The sequence below is a fragment of the Rattus norvegicus genome, chromosome 1 (genome assembly GCF_021556685.1).
Source record: "Rattus norvegicus strain SHRSP/BbbUtx chromosome 1, alternate assembly SHRSP_T2T, whole genome shotgun sequence".
Taxonomy (NCBI): Eukaryota; Metazoa; Chordata; class Mammalia; order Rodentia; family Muridae; genus Rattus; species Rattus norvegicus.
In genome coordinates, this window is record NC_141534.1 from 190,211,060 (window position 1) to 190,234,378 (window position 23,319).

Sequence of the window (23,319 nt, forward strand, 5' to 3'; positions counted from 1 at the left end):
TTTTATTATATATAAGTACACTGTACCTGTCTTCAGATACACCAGAAGAGGGCATCGGATCTCTTTACAGATGGTTGTGAGCCACCATGTGTTTGCTGGGACTTGAACTCAGGACCTCTGGAAGAGTAGTCGGGTGCTCTTAACCGCTGAGCCATCTCTCCAGCCCCCTCACCTTACTTTTGAGAGGAGGTCTTGCTCGGTTTCCCAAGTTGGCTTTGAATTTGACATGTGTCCCAGACAGGTCTTGAACCTGCATCCCTGCTCCTACCCTCCCCCACCACAGGTGTTTACCCCAATGCCTGGTATAAATAAACTCTTAAAGAAAAGAAATGGATTGGTGGACATTGATTCCGAGGTATCAGGGCATGGTTACTTGGCTCAGATGTTTGGAAATTTGGGTGAGATAGAACATGAGTGGTTCATGTTGGACATGGGAGAACAATGCTGTTTTCTTCATGGTGACTAGGAAACAGAGAGAAAAGGGCCCGGCTCCTAAAACCCCCTTCTAAGGCACGCACCCAATGACCTAACTCCCTCCCCCTGGACTCAAAAGTTCTAACCCCTCCTACCAATGGCAGAGGGTTCTGTGTGTCTGTGTGTCTGTGTGAGTCTTTCTGTGTGTCTGTGTGTGTCTGCATATGTGCTAGAAATTAGACATGCTAGGAAACAACTACCCCTGAACTCTAGTCCCAGCCCCAGGTCTATCTTTTAATGCATGGGTCTCGAAAGGACACTCAAGATCCAAACTACAGCACTAGTCTCTTTTGTACCTTACATAAATCAGCTGTTGGGCCTCTCTGCCCAGCTGCCAATGAACAGGGAAGTATACACAATATGGAGTTGCAGACCCAGCCTGGGCCCCAGTAACACTCTCCCTTTGGCTCAGGGCCGTGTCTGTTTTCACAGGAGCTTTCCGAGGCGTGTGCAAGAAAATCGATCACTTCCCAGAAGATGCAGACTATGAACAGGATACAGCAGAATATCTTCTCCGTAAGTTCCCCTACCTCTCCAGTCTTCGGTGGAGGAAGGAGAGGGTCTGTTGCCATCACCCTCTTACCTATTGAGTTTGAGGCTCATCATTATCCACCTCAAAGTATAGACATGCATTCCCAAGGCTCTGATGTTGAACTTTCTTTCATTTCAGTGAGCTAGAAATAGAAAAGAAAAGGTGAATTGAAAGGTTCTTTTTAGTCTCCTTAGAAGAAAATCTAAGGAATTTTCTTCAACTCAGTGCAGTTTTCACCTTTCCCAGTGGGTGATGTGAGGTGCTAATGGCAAAGTGCTAATGGGTGAGGTGCTAATGGGTGATGTGCTAATGGGTGGGGTCCCCAAGGGCAAGGCCTGGCAAGATAAATACAAACCAAAGTTCACCTCTCCTTTGACATCTCTGCAGTTTCAATCCTACTGGGACAGGGATAATGTCTCTGTAGGAACTTTCCACTAGAACCAGTACAGTTTGGGACTGGAATGTGATAGGCCAAGCTTTGACCCTGCTGGACTTCCTCCTTCTCATGAGGTTGGTCCTGGGACAAGATAGTTCACTTTCCTCATCTGTCTTGAAATGGAAATTATAATGTCAACAAGCTGACAAGGTCACAAAAAAATACATATGAGAATGTGTAGTACACTCAGCCTTGGACCATAAGGTAGCCATAAGGTGGTGTATGTATATGTCAGCTCTGGCCTGTCACATGGGATTACAGAAGCAGAGTCAGATACAGATGGGCCTTACACCGGTCCAGGCACAAGAAGCTTACCTTGGGATGCCTGTGTCACATCTATTAAGAACAAGTGTCAAGTTCAAGCAGTAGGAAAAGCCCAATGAGTTATCTAATTTGCTATTTAGGAATGTTAGGTTTAAGGAGATATTTTTTTAATACTGGGGTTATAAATTAAACTTCCAAGAAATTGTCTTATTCAGGCTTCATGACTCAGAGATCAAGCATCTTGGAGCCAAAGTGGGTAGAATATGGTCTTAGGGCCAATCCAGCAGTGGAGAGGGGAGCAGAAGAAAGGAAGTGAAAGGCAAGCAAGGGGTGGGCTGGAGGGATAGAGGGAGGGAAGGAGGGACAGAGGGAGGGAAAAAAGGAGGGAGGGAAGGAGTTCAACTGACAGTCCACCATCACAGGCAAGTGGAGGCAACTGGTCACATGGCATCCATAATCAGGAATAAGAGGGGGATGAACAGATGCTGTTGCCCAGCCCCCCTTCTCCATTGATGCTCTTAGATGTTGGGTGCAGGCTGCTGTTTAAACCTCTGCATCTTGGTCTCATGTCCATCTGCTGCTACAGTGGAGTATTGCCTGTGTAATTCACAGAGAAGAGAAGCTTCCTTGGTTGACAGTTTGGGAGGCTAGGAAGCCGGTGAGCATGGTGCTCAGCCAATGGCCTGGACTATCTTGCTGCATAATAAAGTAGCAGAGGATGTCACACAGAAAGATGAAGCAAGTCCATCATCTCCAGTTTCTCCCCCTCTCCTTAAAGCCATCGATGGCTAAATCAGAGGCCCACCCTTCTGAAGTCACCTAATTCCAGTTACCTCCCAAAGACCCCACCTACAAATGCCATGAGCAGATTTTAAGACTAAGTCTCCAATTCAAGAATTTTGAGGGCCACAGTTAAACCCATGGCATTATAGAAAACAACTTAATAAGGCCTAAGTCGTATTGACTGAAGACATCCCATAAAACAATATGAAGGGCAGCCAAGTCCAACTCTTTTGTCAATGATGAAACTACACTCAAATCACCTTACCTCTGACTCTCAAGACCTGAACTCTTCCCCTGAGAGTTTGGGTGGCCAGGGCTTCTAGAACCTACTTAAATCTTGCTTATGGACAGAAAGAGGTCTGACCACCAACAGGGTTGCCAAGTTGCAACTGTGCCATGGTGGAAACAGCCTCACCACTCTTTAGACAAAAGCAGAAAAATGACAAGCTTTTTACTATGTTGCAGGTATGACAGTAAGAACAATTGCCTGCATAAGATGCAGGACTGCTTGGATTGGGGATGGGGGTCTTCTTTTGGGAGCTGGCCTCATTCATTTGAATAGGAACAGGGTAAGAAACCACTCTCACCCAATCCTGTGACTGAATTCTCCACCATGCAAATGCGTGGCAAATCTGATTGGTCAATGCACAATTCTAGACTTAGATGGCCTACAAGAGACTGCAGTTAACAGTTCATGACCCACCGTTCTGCCAGAGGAAGCTCTGCTTCCTGTCTTAGGGATACTTTCTGGACCAAGCTGGCTTTGAAGACCAGCTCTGTTTCTGGTCTCAGTTATAGCCCCTCTTCTACACATAGCACATATGCACATGCTTCCAAGACATCTTTGGTATGCGTGTGTGTGTGTGTGTGTGTGTGTGTGTGTTTCCTCATTCAACAAGCAAGTTCCTGTCACTAAGCTGTCTCCACCTCCTTCCTTTTTCCCTTTTTCTTTTCTTTTTTTTTTTTAAACAGGATCTCATTAATTTGCTCTGGCTGGCCTTGAAGTAACCTTGTAGCTCAATCAGGCTTTAAACTTGTGTTCCTCCTGCTTCAGCCTCCTTGCTAGAATGCATAACAAGCCTGTGTTACCAGGCCAGTCCAAATATACACTTTTATAATCAACCTTATCACTTCCAATGTCCTTGGGGCATATTTCAAAGGTTAATCATTTTTTTAATTAAAAAATTCTTTTAATCAAATAAACTCATTACACTGAATCTTTAAGCAAACCCTGCCAACACACAATGCAAATGGTCTTTTTAAAGGTTGATTCACAGACAGGCAAAATGGCTCAGACTCTGAGTTCTGACCCTTCCTAACGCTGCACCCCTTTAATACAGTACCTCATGTTGTAGTGACACTCCAACCATAAAATTATTTTGTTGCTACTTCATAACTGTAATTTTGCTAGCGTTACAAATCGTAATGTAAATATCTGTTATGCAGGATAGCAGATAAGCAACTCCCAAAGGGAGTCTCGACCCACAGGTTGAGAACCTCTGGCTCAGAGATTAAAGGTGCCTGCCTCCAAGGCTGACACCCTGAGCTCTATCCCAGAACCCACATGGTGGAAAGAAAGAACTGACTTTTGCAAATTATACTCTGACCTCCAAACACACACAAATGTTTTGTGGGGTTTGGGCCAAGAGTCCATTTGAAAATCCACACATGGGTTGGGGATTTTAGCTCAGTGGTAGAGCGCTTGCCTAGCAACCGCAAGGCCCTGGGTTCGGTCCCCAGCTCCGGAAAAAAAAAAAGAAAAAAAAAAAAAAAAAGAAAATCCACACATCGAAGATGGAAACTTTTTAGCAATTATTTGAGGAATTGTTCCCAAGGCTGAACCCACTAAGCTATACCCTACACTCCGATGCCTGGGCCAGCTTACCTGGGATCACAGACTACTTGGAGACCAAAATTACCATGAGCATCCTCTCTACTTCTTGAGAATATTGAGGTGAAGGGGAGCCCTCCCCCGCTGCACCTTCTGAAACTTTACTGGAATGAACCAGCGATAAACACACCCGACTGAGGAAGAGGCTTACAAATGGGCGAATGTGGGGGAACGAGTTTGAAGGTTACCAGAGCATGAATGCAGATCTAACATGACTTAGGAACCTATAGACTCCTTTCTTCCATAGGGGAAGGAGAGAACAGGAAAATAAATAGCTTTCCTCAAACCCGGTGGACCTATTAAATAGGCAATGGTCTGAGACAAACTCTGACACCGGGGACTCACATGGCTTGTAAGTGATTCTCTGTGGAATGGAAGTAGAAGCAGCCATGGGTGACAAACAGAAGTCCGCCCAGGTGTGTCGGCAGACGGCACTCATCCCGTGAAATGAGTTCAGGTAATAGAGACTCAGGGAAGGGACTAGAGTAATTGCTGCCTCTTAGGTGGGTCCAGCCTTAGGGCAGATAAGAGAATCTCACAGAAAAGCTCTGCTTGCACATGAAGCCAGGGCATGAAGCTGGGACACAGAGCATGACCAAGGTCAGAAGGTCCTTGACACTGAGCCTGCTTTTTAAAAGCTTGTTCATTTACTTTAAACCAAATTACTCAGCATGTTAAAACAAAACAAAACCCCGCTATATTTTCAGGTTCTCATTCTCTGAGCCCCCAGCATAATCCAGGGCAGTGCCAAAGACCGGCAGAACAGCCCACAAACTCAGAGGGGACTGACCTAATCTCGTCCCTCCAGGACCCAGGATCCCCTCCCCCATGCCTCTTTTCTCTCAACCAGTTTTTCAGGCTGTTTGAAATCCCTCCTGAAAGGTCACCATGGAATCAGAGGGAAGGACACAACTATCTAGGACCACGAACTGCCCAGGCCTCTAGCCTGAGAGAGACATAATGAAACAAATACAGAGGTGCTCATGTCTTCTGTCTTAGGAGAACCCACTCCTTTGTGCCCTGTTCCTTCCGTCTGTTACCATCCCCAAGCACACAACTAACCTAAACTGCTCGCAGTGTCTTTTTCCATTCAGATCTAAACGAGGAAAGAGGGTGGAGCTAAGTCACATGACTGAATGCTGTAACAGAGCTCGGAACCCCTCACCCTTGCCTGTCCTGCCTCTATTCTGCCCCTCCGGCTGACGGGCCACAGTAAGGTGCCATTCGCTCCACACTGAGAGTAAGCATGTGAGTTGCTCATGAATCTTCTCCTCATCCCCGTTAGTGGAGCCATCGGCTAATACTTCCACAAAAAAAAATCCCCTGAATTCAATCCCTTCCATGGTCCACTGCACTAACCCAAGCCACGCCCACCCTCACCTGAATCCCTGCAGTCCTGTCAATCAATCAGGGCCCAACCCTGGGGAAAGTCCTCATCACTGCACTGCAGTCATCATCTTGAAATTTTAATTTTGCAACGGGACACCTCCTATTTTTCCCTTGGCACAGGCCCTGCAAACTATGTGGCTGGCCATACCGGTGGCTTCTACTAGAGCGTAAGACCCATGAGAAAGGGCTCTGTGGCTTTTTTGATATATGGATGAACACAGAATCCGTTCGGGTTCTTTATCCAGGCCTGACCATGCTGCAACCGGAACAAAGCTCGTTCTGCCTGTTACTGAATATTTAAGCTTTGGAGGGCCAGGGACCCGAGAAGACTGCGGTAACCCTGCCTTCATACTTCTCAAGCCAGCACTGTTACTGAGAATGATGCAGTCCATCGGCAGCCTCCAAGCCTGTCCCTCTGGTCTGGTGCTCCTGCAGTTATCTTTCTGGACATCTGGACCTAGGCACTTACCAGTCAGCTCTTTGTGCTCCTCCAGGTGCTGCCTGGGCAGAAGAGTTAGAACAAACAAACCATTAATAATGCATGTATGCAGATTAGCTCAGAACAAGCCAACCATTAGCTGTAGAGAGGTGCCTTCTCCCAATCCTCCCTCCCATCCCCCACCAATGCCAGAAAATACAGCCAGTCCCTGGCATGGGGGCATTTCACCTTGGGATTTGCAAACCCTACAGTGGTTTTGAAAGCAATGCATGTTCAGTCGAGCCTCATTTACCATTTTGAATCTGAATGTATTCCTAAGCCAGCAATATGTGAAGTAATTCTCTCACAATGTACAGCAGCAGCCATCGATGATCCCAGACAGCCTTTCGGCTAAAGGAAGATGGCCAGCACATTGTGGTGTATTGTGTCGCTGTGAGATTCTCCCCAACTGAGTAGAAAATAACTCCTGAATCTACTGCCTGCCCCATCTATAGTACTTCCAGTGTCCTAAGGTTCATCAGGGTGCAACCCATGAGAAGTTAAGGATTGGGTCGGGTTCACCCTTATTCCAGCTAGGGTTATACTGACTTCTACTATGGGGATTTCAGACCTCTCCAGCAGGGCACCCAGAGGACTCCTGATCAACGCTGCTCCTAAGGACAGTGCTGTGCCTTTTCTGGTCCTTAAATGCTCTTGCTGCTGCTTCCCTAGCGCCTGGCAGGGTGCCTGGCATCTAGTAGGCGCTTAATAAATATTTCTTGAGTGAATACATAAATTCATCTAATCATTCTGTGACTAAATGGGTTTTGAATGGGTACTGCCAGACTCTTTACTATGCAAATACAGGTGTTTAAGATTCTGCATCCTGATGAGCTGCAAATGGGCCGACATGAACCCCTGCATTCAGGACTACCTGGGTAATTGTGCAGGTCCTGATGCAAAATGAAGATCCTGGGTTCCAGGCTCGGAATACAGACCCAAAAGATTTTAAATCAACCCTCCCTCCCCTATTATGATCAGGTTTGGGTTGTCACTGTTTGGCATTAATCATTGTTTAATATTGCCCTCTGTTACTCACGGGGACACCCTGGAGTAACTGATCATGCAAAGATCTAGGGCTTGCAACAAAGTCTGGTTCTCCCTGTGTTCACTCCCAGACTCTCATTAGAAATGAAGGGTGACCTGGTTAGTAGCCTGAGGCAGGACAGGACTGCCATCCCACCCCAGGAAGTCTGGGAAGTGGGGGGATGAAGAGGATGTTGCCTAGCTGAAAGTGGGGTCCCCAGTGACTCCAGGCTCCAAGCCCCTAGACATAACTTACAATGCATGCAACTGGTAGAATTGCTTGAAAGTCTAAGAGGTCAGCTGTCAGGTACTGGGCCTCCAGATCATAGGCCCCTGAGTGACTGGCACTGGTCTCACACCTCTATGGGATTCAGACTTCTCTCCAGTGCTGCACTGTTTGGTTCACAGACATTCCATGACCACGGCAGGTGGGTCCCAAGGCTGGCTGGAGCATCGATGAAAACTTCTCTCCTCTCTCCACAGGGGCTGTGAGGGCCTCCAGTGTCTTCCCCATCCTCAGCGTCACTCTGCTGTTTTTCGGGGGACTCTGTGTGGCTGCCAGCGAGTTCCACCGCAGTAGGCACAGTGTTATCCTCAGCGCCGGCATCTTCTTCGTCTCTGCAGGTGAGTGTCTTGCCTTGAGATGTAACCTGACAGCAAACCAAAGCCAGAGCCACACCCAGGGTGATCGATCAACCTGTGTGCAGCTGAGGACTCCATTAGACAAGAGGCCCAGACTCCAGCCAAGGCTGCTGCAAGGGCAATACAAGGAGAAGACAGGATGTCAGAGACTATGAGACAAAGGGACAAGGAAACAGACTAACCAAAGGACAGCCAAGACTATGGAGGCTTGGTCACCAATTCAGGCCAGCCTGGGCTACATAGTGAAACTCTAAAGAAAGAGAGAGGGGGGAAGAAGGGAAGAAGGAGGGGACAAGAGAAAGAGAGAAAGAAAAGGGAAAGAGAAGATAGGGAGATGGAGAAGGGTTGAGAAGAGCTGTGAGACGCCTGCATGCCAGTCGATTGCTGTCCACCATCTTTCAAGCTTCCAAGCTCCCATATCCTCTCAACCATCTCTGGAGAGAGCAAAGGCAATAGCCCCAGATGTCCATGGGGAAGACCTGGTCATCCATCCATCCACACCAACTCTGAGCAGGAGGAAGTGCAGGGTGAACAGGAGACAGAGACCACGGTCTTCATTTGGGTTTTATTGCTGTGAAGAGATGCCATGACCAAACCAACTCTTCTAAAGGCAAGCGTTTACTTGGAACTGGCTTACATTTTCGGAGGTTCAGTCCATTTATGGTCATGTCAGGAAGCATGGCATCATGCAGGCAGACTTGTTGCTGGAGGAGCTGAGAATTCTGTCTTGATCCAAAGGCAGCCAGGGGGAGGATCTCTTCTGAAGGCAGCTAGGAGGAGGGTTTCTTCTGCACTGGGTGGCCCACCTACACAGTGACACACTTCCTTCAACAAGGCCACACCCACCCCAACAAGGCCAAACTGTCTAAGTGCTACTTCCCATGGACCAAGCATATTCAAACTACCACAACTACCTTCAGAAATGTGTCCTATTTCACTATCTTCTCCCACCACCACCACCACTTCCCCTCCTTCTCCAGTGTCCTTATCTTCTTCTTCTGGGTTTCCACGCTTCCTTTCATGTCTTTATTATCCCCTCCCCACTTCCCGCTCCAGACAGGTCACTGCCAATAGGATGAAAAGCTTTAGAGAAGCAGAGAACAAGGAAAGTTGACTCCTCACTTTTCTCATTGTTGCAACAAAGTATCTGGCAAAAGCTGGCTAGGGGAGAAAGGGTATCTTTTGGGCACAGTTTCAGCGTATAGTCCGTCATGGTGAAGAAAATAGCAGGAACAGAGAGAGATGAGTGGGTGTCCAGCTTGCTTACTTACAATCTTCATTTTATTCAATCCAGGACCCCAGACCAGAGGAGGATCCCATCCACATTCAGAGTGGCTCTTCCCACCTTAGTTAATACAGCCTCAAGTGTTCCTCACAGATATGCCCAGGCTTTCCTCTTAGACAATTCTCGATACTGTCAAGTTGACAGTTATTATTAACCACCATAGCAGGGGAGAGGAAGACAGCTTTGGTGGTGACTCTTTTACCCATAGGGATACTTTCCAAGAACCATAGTGGATCCTGAAACCAAAGAGTAGTACCAAATCCTATACCCACTATATTCACTCTGTAAAAATATATACATGAAAGAACACTGTATACCTTAGATATACTAAAAACTTAATAAATATTAAAATAGAAGAATTATAATAAACAGTAACAAGATTATTTAAAGCATAAGAATTGCTTTTTTTCTGAGATTTCCTTGTATTATTTCCAGACCAAAGTTGGCTGTACATAAGTGACATTTTTGAAATTTGAGTTCTTGCTCCACCTGGGTGGCCTTAGGAACTATCTCCAACCTGCTGGTACCTTGGCTTCCTCACCTCCAACACAGCAAAGAGCAGTGGTTGTAATTTCACAGAGCTGCTGGAAGGACACTCCATGTGCAAGCCACGATGTTGTTTTCTACTGTTGGAAAAGCAACAACAAAACATTGCCCAGCATGAAGCCCAGCATCCTGGTCCCCTGTGAGGCTCTTTCCCACATGTTTTCCCTTCTACAGACAGGGACAGTATCCCCCTCTCACTCTCAGGGAACCCATTCAATTACAGACCAGGGAGAAAGCCCTGTCCTTAGTCAGGACACAGGTCAGCCAGAGGTAGCTATGGCCTCTGACCATGCTCTGTGTTAACTAGAAAACCCAGAGGCTTAGCTGCTTTTGAGGAATATTCCTCCCACTGGGAGCCCTGTCCTCGCTCTGGCTGACCAACCAGGAGAATCTGCACCAGTGTTGTGCTGATGTGACAGTTTACAAAGAGTGAGATAAGATCATTATTTTGTCCCCCGAGGGGATTGTTAGGGGAAAGTGTCATTAGCTACTTTCTTTGCATGGGAGTATTGTGCGGGATGACAGGTAGGTTAGATGCAGTGGACTGTGAGAGCCCTGAGGGAATACTTGTCTAGGATTAGAGCCTCCCCCCAATCTCTGGAGCCCCAAGAGCCTCAAATTTTCCACCTATAAAATGACAGTATTGGAAGACCCCATGCTCCTCAAGGCCCTTTATGTGCTAAAGTTTACGGCCTTTATTGAGCACTTCCTGTGTCCTAGGCCTGATAACATGATCCAAATGCATGCTCTCTGAAGCCTGGGTAGCCAGTGCTAATCTCCCCTCTTCTCTATGCTCATTGTATAGCATCAGGCAGGCTGCTAAACTGCTCTGTGCCTCAGTGTGCCCACCTAAAAGGCCCAGGTCATAATGATACTGCCTCTGAAGGCTGTTTAAAGGATTTGATGAGTTGATACACATAACCGAGACCAAAACTGTGGCTAGCACCCAGTGTGGCTCAGCATAAAGTAGCTGTTATGTGCTTTGTGTGTTTAATGTGTACATCAATTCTAGTCATCCTTTCATTCACTCATTCATTCAACAAACACACCCTGTGTTCTTGCTTTGGGTCAAGCTCTGGGTTACAAACTAGAGCAATAGTGAAGAGTAAGAGTCTGTTCCCTAAGAGTCTCATTACCGAAATCTCCACTCACCATGGCTACGAGTCTTGGGTTCAAATTCTGCTTTGATCATTTCCTAGCTTGCGTTAACATAGAAACTTACTAATCCAAGTTATTCTCCCATCTATAGGAGGGAATGCATGGAACTGGTGAAGGAAAAGACTCGTAGCTAGGAGCGGGTAGCCAAATGGTACTACCCTTGTCTAGCACACTTGAAGCCTTGGGTACCATCAACAGCACCATAAAATAAATAAGTCCAGTCGCTAATGTCACTACCCAGTATCTAGCCTATAATAAATGCCCCAGGAATGACTGATAACTTGCTTGGCTTCCTGCCTCTTAAAACTAGTTGGACATTTGAACATCCCTGTGAACTTTCCTACCCCCCCCCCAGCAAAGCCCTCTTTTCTGGGACTTTCTAAACTCTGTCACACATATTTCCCTGCTGTCATAGGGGAGAAAGAGAACATGGCCCTGGGCAGTCAGGGCATCGGCAGAAGCATCAGTGAGCAGAAATCTCTTTGAAGTCAGTTTCCCACTTAACTGAAAAATTCATGTGAATTCTGCCTTTTCCTCCTTGTTATATCCACCTTCATTTTAATATAAGAGAATGTGCCTTCCACTAATCATCCGGGCAAATTGATACTTGGGGGAAAGAAGGCAGTTTTTATCCTGGGGTTGGGGGGAAGGGCAGCCTGACAGAGCCAGATCCATCATGTCTTGTATCAGGTGTATCTCACTGATCAGAACCTGCTGCCTATCTGAGAAAGCCGGTGCCAAGAAAGGCCAGGAGAGAACATGGGGCAGAGGGAGAACTCAGCCTTTCCCTGCTAGGGGCAAGTCCTGGATTGAGTATGACCACAGTCATATGCAAAATGTTTCTAAGACCCCACCCCCACAGGCACCAGCCAATCAGGATGGTGGGACTGAAGCCACTCTGCTTGGCAAAGCTTTGTTTTATACCTTCAGGGTTATTTTATTTCTGTTTATGTGTGTTGGGGGTGGGGTGCCCGCAGAGGCCAGAGGACATGGTATTCCCCGGAGCTGACGTTACAGGCAGCTCTAAACTACCAGACATGGGTGCTGGGAACTGAACTCCGGGTCCTTTGAAAGATCAGCGAGCCATTTCTGTAGTCTCTAGATAGAACTTTAAGATGACCCTTTAGTTGTACAACCTAGGGGTATCTTGAGAGGTACAGGACATTCAAGGAGCGGGGAGGAGGACTCAACAGAGGGAGGGGCTACTCACTAACCGGCCCTGGGCCTGCAGAGAGGGACAGATTCCATACAGTGCCACATGACAGGTAGTGAAACTTCAGTGCAAGAAGATACCAGCCGGCACACCGACTCCTCGGCCATTGTTGGCAGCAAGCCTGTGCCCTGACAGAAAGAGGTGTTTTAGAGCAATACTGTGAGTCAGGCAAGTGAGGATGAGTAGGACACCGAGTGCTGCCCCTTCACACCATTGCCTGGGAACGCAGTTCCTCTCCTAAGGGGTGAGCAGCTGGTCATTCCCAATGGAGCCTGTTGAGGAAAGTAGGTGCATGAATAAGCCAAGACTCTCTAGAGAAACACAATGGCATGGGGCAATATTGGGTTAGCTTACAACCAAGAGAAGTAAGTAATCCAGTAACATTTGCATGCTGGAAAAGCAGAAAGCCCCTGCATTGCTCAGTCCAAGGAGCTGGAAGCCTCTATAGTCCCAACCTGTGCTCCCTAGAAAGATCTGGTGTTGAGTCTGTGTTGAAAGGCTGGAGAAGCTGACGTCCACTGTCCAGGGACCATAGCAACAGCAACAGATACAATAACTCGGGGTGGAGTTTGTATGTGTGCTTGACTGGGTCTTCTGCCCCCAAGCCTATTAGATGGCCAGGTTAATGGTCAAGTTGATAAGCAAGAGGTAGGAGTGAGCCTTCTGGGTTAATAGCTTTGTATATTCTAATTCCTGGTGCACCAACAACAGCTGACAAGTGTACCTTGTCAGAAAAGGAAAAGACTTGGAGGCCATGGGTGTAGCTCAGTGGTAGAATATTAGCCTAGTCCATACAAAGCTCTGGGTTCCATTCATAGCACCATGCCCTCCTGCTCCCAAAAAAAGATTTAAGTGATTTTTCCTTCTTCTAGGGGTTCATTCACCACCAGACTACGGCTCCATCCTGTTTGTGTCCAGTGGGCTCTCCTCGACATTTCCAGTTCCATATATCTAGCATGTCTATTCCCTAGCTGGTCCTCCCTGCTGCTCAGGATGCCACCAGCCCCACCAGCATCCAGGCTATGCCCCTGCAAGTCATTCTCTGTCCCTTCTCTCACACTTCATGGTCCAGCGTCTTGCCTCTCCTGTCAGCTGTCAGGACCCAGCTCAGATGCCACCAGGTCTTCAAAGGAAGGCTCTCCTTTCTCCTCTCCCTCTCTCTCGGTCATCTCACATGCATCTCTGATAGGATCCTTGTTGAATTATGCTTTCATTGCATTTCTATGTCAGTCTCTCCAGCTGTGGGTGAGATAGTCAAGGTCAGGGATCCATATCTTGTTCATTTTGCCATTCTTGTGAGTTAGTATCAAGATTAAGTGACGATAGAATAGGTTATTTCAAGGAAAAATGAGTGCCTTCTGGGCTCTCCGGAACTTGCTATGAGTAGACAAAGTCTTCTTTAGTTGACAGTGCCCTGCCCAGGATTGAGCATCAGAATTCTTCATTTCCCAACAGACCTTTGCAGGAAGAGCTCAGCTGTGGGATTCCCTGGCCCTAATCTATTCCCTCCTCTCCCTGTTACCCCCACATGTTCTGTCAGTATCTCAACTCTAAAAATGCTCATTGCCTCTGAGGTTTTATGGGATGTTTGTTTCCTTTTCCTTTTCTCTCAGGGCTAAGCAACATCATCGGCATCATAGTTTATATCTCAGCCAATGCTGGAGACCCTGGGCAGAGGGACTCTAAAAAGAGCTACTCCTACGGCTGGTCCTTTTATTTTGGAGCCTTCTCTTTCATCATCGCGGAAATTGTGGGTGTGGTCGCCGTGCACATCTATATTGAGAAGCATCAGCAGCTGCGCGCCAGATCCCATTCAGAGCTCCTGAAGAAGTCTACATTTGCGCGCCTACCGCCCTACAGGTATAGATTCCGAAGACGGTCAAGTTCTCGCTCCACTGAACCTAGATCCCGAGACCTGTCTCCCATCAGCAAAGGCTTCCACACCATCCCTTCCACTGACATCTCCATGTTCACCCTGTCCCGGGACCCCTCTAAGCTTACCATGGGGACCCTTCTCAACTCTGACCGGGACCATGCTTTTCTACAGTTCCACAACTCCACACCCAAAGAGTTCAAAGAGTCGTTGCATAACAATCCGGCCAACAGACGTACCACGCCTGTCTGAGCTGACCTCTGACCTCTGCCCCGCCGCCCAGCACAGCCTTGGGGGAAGTGTACACAGATGTCTCTAAGGTTGCATGGCATGGTCCTCGTGATGGTATCACTTCTTACAAAGAACGAAACCAAATGGACTCCGCCCCCTCCCACAGTGGTCCCTCATCCCCTAGACCTTGACCCGTCCACCTCCTCTGACTTTTCTCGCTGGTCCCTTAATGTTACCCCTCACTGTGTATCTGTGCCAAGTGTTTTCTTTTCTTCCTTCTTTGCTAGAAGGACCACGACATTCTTCCCTCCTTGGGAAAGGACTTGACTAAAGTCGAAGGTGCAGTCATAGCAGTGGGGGATTTCCAAATCCCCTGTCGGTTGTATGCATAGCTGTTCCCATTGTCCACCCACACAAACTCTCCGTGAAACCCACCACACAGGTGGCCCTGAGAGAGGCATTCACCTTTAAGTGTTAGAAAAACATGACCAGAAATCAGATGTCAGTGCCCCGAAGCAGCTCATGTAATAAGCACTCGTGTTATTAAAGGTTTTTGCCTTGTAACCAATGGAGCTAGGGGTGTTTGGTTTTGTTTTCTGAGTATTTCCTACACAAATTTGCTCTCCCACCACCAGCACAGCTCAGGTCTCTCCTAGAAACCACATTTTACTCTTCCTCTCTCTAGCCATAAGGAACGATTTCCCCTTTTACTTGAGGCCCTTGAGATCGTCTCTGTAGCCTTCCCCCTCACCCACCCGACTTGAACCTCTGGCAGCTCCTGGGGGAGTAGGATGCTGGTCATTCAAGATCTAACTCTGAAGTTCAAAGCTCTTAACCTTCAAACCCCAGCCTCCTCATGTGTGTGAGAAGGGCGAGGCTTAAGTAAAGTCTGTATGAATAGTGATTAGTAATTTAAAAGGATCACATGTGCATTTATGTACAGTTTTTAGATAGGGTCTCATGTGTCAGACTGGTCTCAAACCTGCTGTGTTACAAAGGATACCTTTAAATTTCCTAAGTCTCTTACTTCCACCTCCTCAATTCTGAGACCACCGTCGTCGTCATGCACCACCATACTTAGACTGAGTGTGGTGCTGAGAACTGGGCATGCTAGGTGGGGGACTCTATCAAAATCCCCAGTCCAGGAATTAGATAGATAGATAGATAGATAGATAGATAGATAGATAGATAGGACAGAGAGATGATGAATATATATATATACATGGATTCTAGGTAGTATGAAAACATATCTTGCACCAGGTAGCTTAAACAACAGATATTTCTTTCTCATGGCGCTAGAGCAGTGCTTCTCAACCTGTGGGTCACAACTCCTTTAGGGGTCAAACAACCCTTTCACAGAGGTCACATATCAGGCATCCTGTACATCAGATATTTACATTCTGGTTCATAATAGAAGCAAAGTTGTAGTTATGAGTTAGCAATGAAAATAATTTTATGGTCAGGGGTGGCCACACCATGAGGAACTGCATTAAAGGGTGGCCATGGTAGGAAGGTTGAGAACCACTGCTCTGGAGTCTGAGACATCCAAGGTCAAGGTGTCTATATTTGGCCCTAGACAAGAACCCTCATCCTGGCTTGTAGACAGCTCCCTTCTTGTTGCACCCTCGTGTGGTGTGTTGGGGCTGGTATCTTTTTTATTCTTATGAACTTCTAATGTCGTCATGGGGTGGGTGAGCATACCCATGATCTCATTAACCTCATGGACCTTCCCAAGGTTTTGCTTTCATATCCCGTCTTGCTGAGGTTTAAGGCTTCAATACATAAATCTGAAGAGACCATGGCACACCCCTCTGGAGAAAACATGAACAATGGAAGTGATTCTGTATGAAGGGAGGGAAGGGTGTTCTTATGCAGGCTCGGGGGGCTTTAAGCACAGACGGTGAGGGCACAGCTGAATAGCTATTTAAGTTTTAAAAGCAAGAATGGTTTGTCCCCTCTGCTATTAATGGTGTCGCGTAGAGTGTTTTGAGCACATATCCAGGGCTTCACACTTTCCACAGAACTTGCTCCCCTAGGATGCAGCCCCAGTGGGAGGCAGGATCATTGTCCAGTCACCCATGGCCATATACCTGTTAAAAAGACAAAGATTGATCATCCCAGGAGCCCCATAAAGATCATATTGTTAATATCATCATGGACCAACGAGGCAAGTAAAGCCAGAGAGGGTAAGACACTGGCCAAGATTCCTTGGAGTGATCAAAGTCCCAGCAACTTAGGAACTTACTCTGTGAATTTCATTACAAAATGCACACAGTAGGTGGGATGGGATGGAGAAATAGCTTAGCAGGTAAAAGCACTTGCCGCCAAGCCTGATGGCCAGAGTTTGATCCCAGAACCTAAAAGGAGAACACAACTGGTGTAAGCACATGCACCCGCACCCCCACCCCCAGTAAATAAATGTTTAAAACACTGAGCACTGGGAACAATGAACTTTATTTGATGCTTAGCAGCTGTTGTATGCAACCGACATGTATCTCCAATTATCTTTTTAATCATCAAAATATCCTCACATTCTAGAAATCACTTTCTCCATTTGAGTACATGAGGAAATAGAGATTTGAGGTGTGTAAGGAATCTTGGGTGCTAATAAGCAGAGTCACATTTGAAGCCAGGCCTTCCTACATGAAGCACAATCCCCTTCTCGGCCAGCACTTCTCAAACCTTAGCTGCCTGGGCACCGGCTTTTTGAGATGGTCCCTACCCCTATGGCACAACAATTGTATAGCCAATATTTTCTTTAAACAAATTCAGGTTTTTTTTCCCTAAACAGATTTGAGGAGAAATATATATATATATATATATATATATATATATATGATTACTAGAAAGTGGAATTAATTCAAATAAACAAACAGTAACTGGGAAAAGTATAACAAAATAAAATAATAGTGCTGTCTTCTAGCTGTTGCTAGCCCTGGAGCTATCCTTTATCAAAAACAATTCACCAAACTTTGGGAGCAGTGAGGAGAGTCTAGCTTGAGAAGCTGCCTCTTCCCTTGTCTTAATCAACAGGAACAGGAAAGAGAAAGCGGAAGGAGTCTCACTTGGTGATGCGATGCTGTGATTAAAGACCATCTCCCTCTACGTGTGGGCTGCAGACAGCCTTGGGGAGAAAGGGATCTAGTGAACGGAGTGGGTAGATGACAACATCATATACTGTGAGGAGGGAACCGCCCTAGGAATCGGGAGTGAATCAAGATCTGGGAATCTGGGTCAGTGGTTCACTAGCTGGGCGCTGGCCCAGAACATCAATATAAAGCTATTGTGTAATAGCTAGAGAGCTGCTGGAGAAATATGGACCCCTTACTCCTGGAAGGACACTTTGTGCCATCTCCAGGCTGCTCCTGGCAAAGATTTGGCATCAGGGGCTCAACTGCCTAGCATCAAGTACACTCTAAGAGCATCCCCAGGTTGTAGTTAGGATTCTGGTCAATCCTCATCATCAGAATCTCCACGAGAGGGGCCAAGGAGATGATTTAATCAGTAAAGTGCTTGATGTTCGCTGGAGTTCAATCTCCAGAATGCACGTAAATTCTCCAGGTTCAGTGGCACTCACCAACAAGCCCAGGAGACAGGAGAATTCCTGGAGATCACTAGCCAGCCAGCCTACGTCAGAGCAGCAAGCCTCAGGCCAGTGAGAAACACCGTCTCAGAAAACAAGGTAGATGACTCCTGAGAAACAACATAAGAGGTTGTTCTCTGACTTCCACATGTATGTACACACATGAGCACGAACATTCCCATACATGTGCAAATATATGTATGTGCATGTACATACACACACACACACACACACACACACACACACACACACACACACAACCCTTTCACTGCACCAGTCCTCCACCCTCCATGTCAAACACCATGTTAGAAACATAACTTATTTTGTCCTTTAACCTTTGAGGTAGTTGTTAAACCACTGGATAGAGTTGAACTAAAAAAGTACATAGCAACACAGGAGCACGACCCAGGCCTGCAGGAACCCAGAGTCTATGCACAGAGATTTCCTGGTGGCTCCATCATGTGGCACTCCATCTCCTCTACCAAACCTGGGTCCGTTCCCAACTCACCATTTCTAGACCAGCAACATTTTTCTCCCAACCTCAGAGCCAGAGCTGCTGGGCTTCTCGTCCATTGTTTCCGTGTGCAGTCGTCTCCCTCACCTTGCAAATAGATCCTTTGTGGTTTCTGGAGGAGGAAGCTGGTGTGTCCGGTATTCCAGTTCTACTCTATGTAGCTGTATCTGCCCGAGTTAGAACCCACAAGACCCTGAAGTTGAATCCTCATTTCAAGAACCAGTTAACCAACTGACCAAACAATAAAATAAAAATAGGACTTGATTTGTTTTTAGGGTGGTTGAGTTCATAGTCATAAATCACTTGGAAAGAAAATGAAGTATCTTACCACCCATATGAGCCATTCTCCATCTCTACTTTCAGCATGGAGATGGTGGAAGCAGGGGGATTGTGAGAATGAGACAATCTTGGGCTACACAACAAGACCGTGCTTCGAAAAATAACAAAAAAGTAAAGTATTGTTACTTCATATTGTTCTCAAGTTTCCATCTTTCCTCTTGGGTCCTCCTCTCTACCTCTTGTCCACATTTACCCAGCTCTGGCCAGGCTACTGGTCACAATACCCTGTCTATCACACTGATTCCCAGTTCTTTGCCTTATTGATAAATCTTATCCCTTCTTACAATGTCTTGGCTTCTCTTTCCCCAAACCTCCCCCTCCAAGCCAAGAACAAGCTCTACACCTTCTGCGAAGTCTTTACTGCAGTCAATCTCCTGGTCACATAGTCTCTACCTCTAGTAGCCTTCATCCTCTGGCACTTCTTCATCCCTTCATTCGGCCAGCATGTATTATCTGACTTATTTATTTTTATTTATATTATTTTACTTGGTATGGGACTCTGCCACAGCATGCATGTGGAAAGCAAGGGACAATTTGCAAGAGTCAGTTTGCTCCTTCCATCAATGTGGGTTCCAAGGACAGGTCTTGGGTCATCTTAACAGTGATGTCTTTACCTGCAGAGCCATTTCACCAGCCAGCATTTACCAAGCATTTGCCACTGACCAGAAGCATTTATCAAGCACCCACCACCTACTACACACACATTTTCATCCAATATATATCAGAAATTCTAATACATACTTTCTATTTTCAGAAGTTGGTAAGAGATGTTCCCAGGAAAATATTGCTTTCTTCAATCCTCTCTGGATTCAGTTCCTTCAGGGCTTAGATCATAGAAGCAGCCATGATCTCAACAGAAATGACCTCTGTCCTACGTCACTCTCTGTCTGCCAAGGGACAGTGTTCAGGGAGCAGAGCAACCTACATTGTTTAAAATGGTGCCCTGTTTAAAAAAAATGGTGCCCTGTTCCATTAAAAGAATACATACCAAATAAAGTGTATATATATATATATATATGTATATATGTATATATGTATATATGTATATATATATATATATATATATATATATATATATATATATATAGTCTTCCACATTAGGAGTAGTCAAAAAAAGAAAGTAATGGCAGAATCAGACCTCAAAGTTAGTTACTCAGGGAGAACAGAGGAGTATAAGGGGTGGACTGTGGTAAATGCAAACACTGGGACCAGGAGCTTGGAGGGAATAAAAAACAAAATAAAATTGAGGAAGCTGGGTCCAGGGGGTGCGGATTTGTAGCATGTTAAGGATTTGGCTTTATGCCTTGAATGCATTCATGTAATCCGAGGTCATTTGAGAGTCTTAATCAGGCACAATGGGGAACATGCTTGCTGAGTAGGTATGAAGCCCCGAGTCGATCATCCACATAAAAGGCAGGCAGAGTGAAATATGTCTGAATTTCCACATGTCTGAATCTCCATGGGGACAGGCAGGCAACTCCTGCAGGTTTATTGAGCAGCCAATCTAGCCAATGCAACAAGTTCCAGGATTAGTGAAAGACTTTGTCTCACAAAGACAAATAGAGAGGGCTAGCAAGTTGGCTGAGTGAGTAAAGGTGCTTGCTCCCAAAACTGATGGCCTGAGTTTGCTCCCCAGGACCCACAGGATAAAAGGAGAGAGCCAACTCCTGCAGATTGTCCTGTGACCCTCATGCATGTGCCATGGCACCCATCACCCATGCAAGACCCCCTATCCTCCTTCCCTTCTCATCATGAGCACACGTGGACATACAGACACACACATGCACAACTAGAACATTCTCTCTTTTTGGAAGTTTGACAAGAGATATTCCCAGGGAAACACCCCTTCCCTCCATCATCTCCGAGTCCACCCAACATGACTCTGCCCGAATCCACAGCTGCTAAATCAGAGGACTGAGCCTGACCAAAGGCCTGATAAGCCACTCACTGGATGGCCAGTGGCCTGGAACTTAGGATTTCACCACAAAAGATAAGCTGGACCAATCAAATGACCTTTCCTGGGAATATTAACTAAATTGCTAATTGGTTATAGGGAACAGAGAGGATTTGAGAGAGTCTGAAGGGAGAATTAAACTATGGCCTGAGGGCAAATTAAAATGCTCAAGAACCATGTGGTAAAGAGAACAACTATGTTGTCAGCCTCTCATTTGTGTGACAAAATACCCAAGACATAGTACAGCAGAATGTCATGGTGGTTGGAGCACGGTGGAGCAGAGCTGCCCAGCTCATGGCCAGGAAGCAAGGAGACATAGAAGGTGCTGGGGCCAAAGCACATCTTTCCAGTGCTCTGTGATCTGCTTCCTCCAGCTAGACTTCACCTACTACGTACCACCACCTCCCATTACACCATTGTATCGTGACTCCATCAAGGGATTGATTATAAGGCTAGAGTCCTTGGGATCCAATTACCTCTCAACTATTAGCCTATCAGTTAGGGTACAAACTGTAAGCCCATGAGCCTCTGTGAGAAACTGTCCATACGAACAGCATATGACAACCTACAAAGTTTCAAAGGTGCTCAAGTAAATAAATCCACATTTCCCCATGTTCAAAAGGCTTATGCATTTCAAGAGGCTACTGACCTACTCACGGATACTCCATGCAATGTGCATATTGCAACTTGCACCCCAGTCTTGTCATCTCTCTATTTTACTCCTTGATCAAGCTAAGTGAATTTTTTGCCTTTGCAGTTGACACTTCCTCAACTTGAAATCTCCCCTCTCTAAATACCTGACCCCTTGTCAACCTTCAGGTCTGAGCTAACCAGTTACTTCCTCGGAGAAGAATTCTTCACAAGCTCTCTAATGTTAATGTTCATGATTCTTATATATCATTTAGTGTGTGTTTCATTTACTTAATTCTTTACAAGTTTCTCATACAACCATGGTTCTTGGCTATTTTATTTTCTATTGTATTCTCCATGCTTAATGCCTGACAGGACTCAAACACTGAAAGGAAGGGAGGAAGGGAGAGGATATAATGCAAGCTCTGTAGAGGAAATCTGTCAGCACTATAACCTTGGTTTCTAAAACTTTGCTGCCTTACTCCTCAAGGCCCAACTATACCCTATTCTCGGACCCCTGAGCACTTTGTCTGCACTCCTTCACAGGTGAATGCCTAAGTGACGTTGGCTCTGTTACTAATTACTGAATGAGCATTGACCAGAACTGATATCTCTACAAGCTTCTAGAATTAAGAAACAACCCAACAATACTGGGGCAGCTAAGTACCTCTGAGAGACATCAAGAAGCCTGACCAGAGTGATATCTAGTTAGGAGAACACAGCCTCAAAACCAGCCCAGTCTACAAAGGGCTAAGACAGAGAGATGTAGGAACCCAAGTGTTAGGGTCTGAGGGTTTGGTAAACTGTGAAATCAAAAGTATCACAATGACAGCAGAGAGACCCAAGGCACCAAGCTAAAGCCAGTGACTCCTGAGAAATAACCATTGCCGTGCTGATGGCTTCTTTGAAAATAAGAAAGGACCTCAAGGAAGCTAGGCTGAGGATCGATACCATGGCATTGCATGTTCTTGGCAAGTGGTCCATCACTCAGCTCTCTTCTCAATCCCTCAAATCCATCTTTAGACAGTGATCTGACTGGGCATGGTCATGCATATCTGTAATCCCAGTACTCAGGAGGCTGAGGCAGGAGGATTTCCAAGCTCAAGGCCATGATGGTCTGGACCTGATGATCATGTCCTGCTTCCGGTGCCTGAAGTGAAATACTTCTGGTAGCAGCCAATACCTGACTTCTGCTTAGCCAGCTTACACTAGTCAGGGAGACTTAGATTAATTATGTCATGGCAAATCAATACCAAATCACAATAGACCTTCATTTCTTAGCTCCACAAAGACAAGAATAAGTGTTTCTGCTCAAGTGGTCTCCCTGGGAGGCTCTGTTCCCAGCGGTGACTCAGCATCCGTGCTATGCCATCCTTGTGCTCTGAAATCCTCCTGGCAAATGCCACCTGGAAGATGGGAAGAGAAAGGAAGAGGGGATGGTAAGAAGCCAAAGGAGCATGAGCTCACACTTCCCCACCTTGGCCCAGAGATTACGTACTTCGGGTACGTACTTCATGTCCCATCCACTGGTGAGAACAAGCATGTGATTCTGTGTACAGTACCCAGGAAAGGATGCTGAAAACGGCCTCTACTGGCAGAGAGCTGCTTCTAGATAATAACCACATCATCTAACATGCACATGCCATTGGCAGGTGACCGCTTATCTCCGCCATACAACTTCAATAAGAAATGTATACCCTCCCTGAAAGAAGGCTAACAAGTCCCAAGGCTAATTAATTCAGCAACTTAACTATAAATCCAAGGACCAAAGTCTTTCTATTTTCATTCTATGATGCTTAATATTGATTGACAGCTTGATAGGATTTAGGATCATCTAGGAGGGAGTCAACTGAGGTGGAAAGACTCACCTTAATGTGGGTAACACCATGCCATGAAGCCTGGATTGGATGGAAAGAAATAGCAGCCTGGGCAGCTCTCAGCCCTCTCTGCTTCCTGACAGGATGTGGTGTGACATGCTCTCCTGCTGTCATACATTTCCCCCCACCATAGACTACACCTTCATCTGTGAGACAACACAAACCCTTTTCTCCCTTAAGTTGTTTTGTCAGGAACTCTGT

The 23,319-nt window shown here is 46.2% G+C and overlaps 2 protein-coding genes and 1 long non-coding RNA gene across 9 annotated transcripts in view; 1 reads left to right on the forward strand and 2 right to left on the reverse strand.

Annotated features, from left to right (window-relative positions):
* Positions 1-14,785, forward strand: part of Cacng3 (calcium voltage-gated channel auxiliary subunit gamma 3) — a 95,669-nt gene extending 80,884 nt beyond the window's left edge. The window contains 3 exon segments of the mRNA NM_080691.3: positions 907-990; positions 7,757-7,897; positions 13,731-14,785. Coding sequence (NP_542422.1) covers positions 907-990; positions 7,757-7,897; positions 13,731-14,242 — 737 coding nt within the window. The 3' untranslated portion in view covers positions 14,243-14,785.
* Positions 721-18,916, reverse strand: LOC120099927 (uncharacterized). Of its 3 annotated transcripts, XR_015652490.1 has the most exons (9): positions 18,313-18,916; positions 17,799-17,914; positions 16,467-16,578; positions 12,119-12,245; positions 9,742-9,826; positions 7,530-8,721; positions 6,239-6,270; positions 1,372-2,303; positions 721-1,148 (listed from the first exon to the last, which is right to left on the reverse strand). It is a non-coding gene; the product is annotated as an uncharacterized LOC120099927 (long non-coding RNA). The 3 variants fall into 3 exon arrangements; XR_015652492.1 differs by lacking the exons at positions 9,742-9,826; positions 12,119-12,245; positions 16,467-16,578; positions 17,799-17,914; positions 18,313-18,916 and having other exon boundaries at positions 1,372-1,555; positions 7,530-7,892; XR_015652491.1 differs by lacking the exons at positions 1,372-2,303; positions 9,742-9,826; positions 12,119-12,245; ... (1 more) ...; positions 17,799-17,914; positions 18,313-18,916 and having other exon boundaries at positions 7,530-8,674.
* A 1,190-nt stretch (positions 18,917-20,106) lies between these two features.
* Positions 20,107-23,319, reverse strand: part of LOC134485175 (uncharacterized) — a 174,726-nt gene continuing 171,513 nt past the window's right edge. For 3 of the 5 annotated variants that reach the window (XM_087607739.1, XM_087607734.1, XM_087607745.1), the window contains one exon: positions 20,107-22,647. In XM_087607739.1, the coding sequence (XP_087463865.1) occupies positions 22,553-22,647 (95 nt within the window). In that variant the 3' untranslated portion in view covers positions 20,107-22,552. The remainder of the gene's footprint in view (positions 22,648-23,319) is intronic. The other 2 variants (XR_015652488.1, XR_015652485.1) reach the window with 2 other exon arrangements.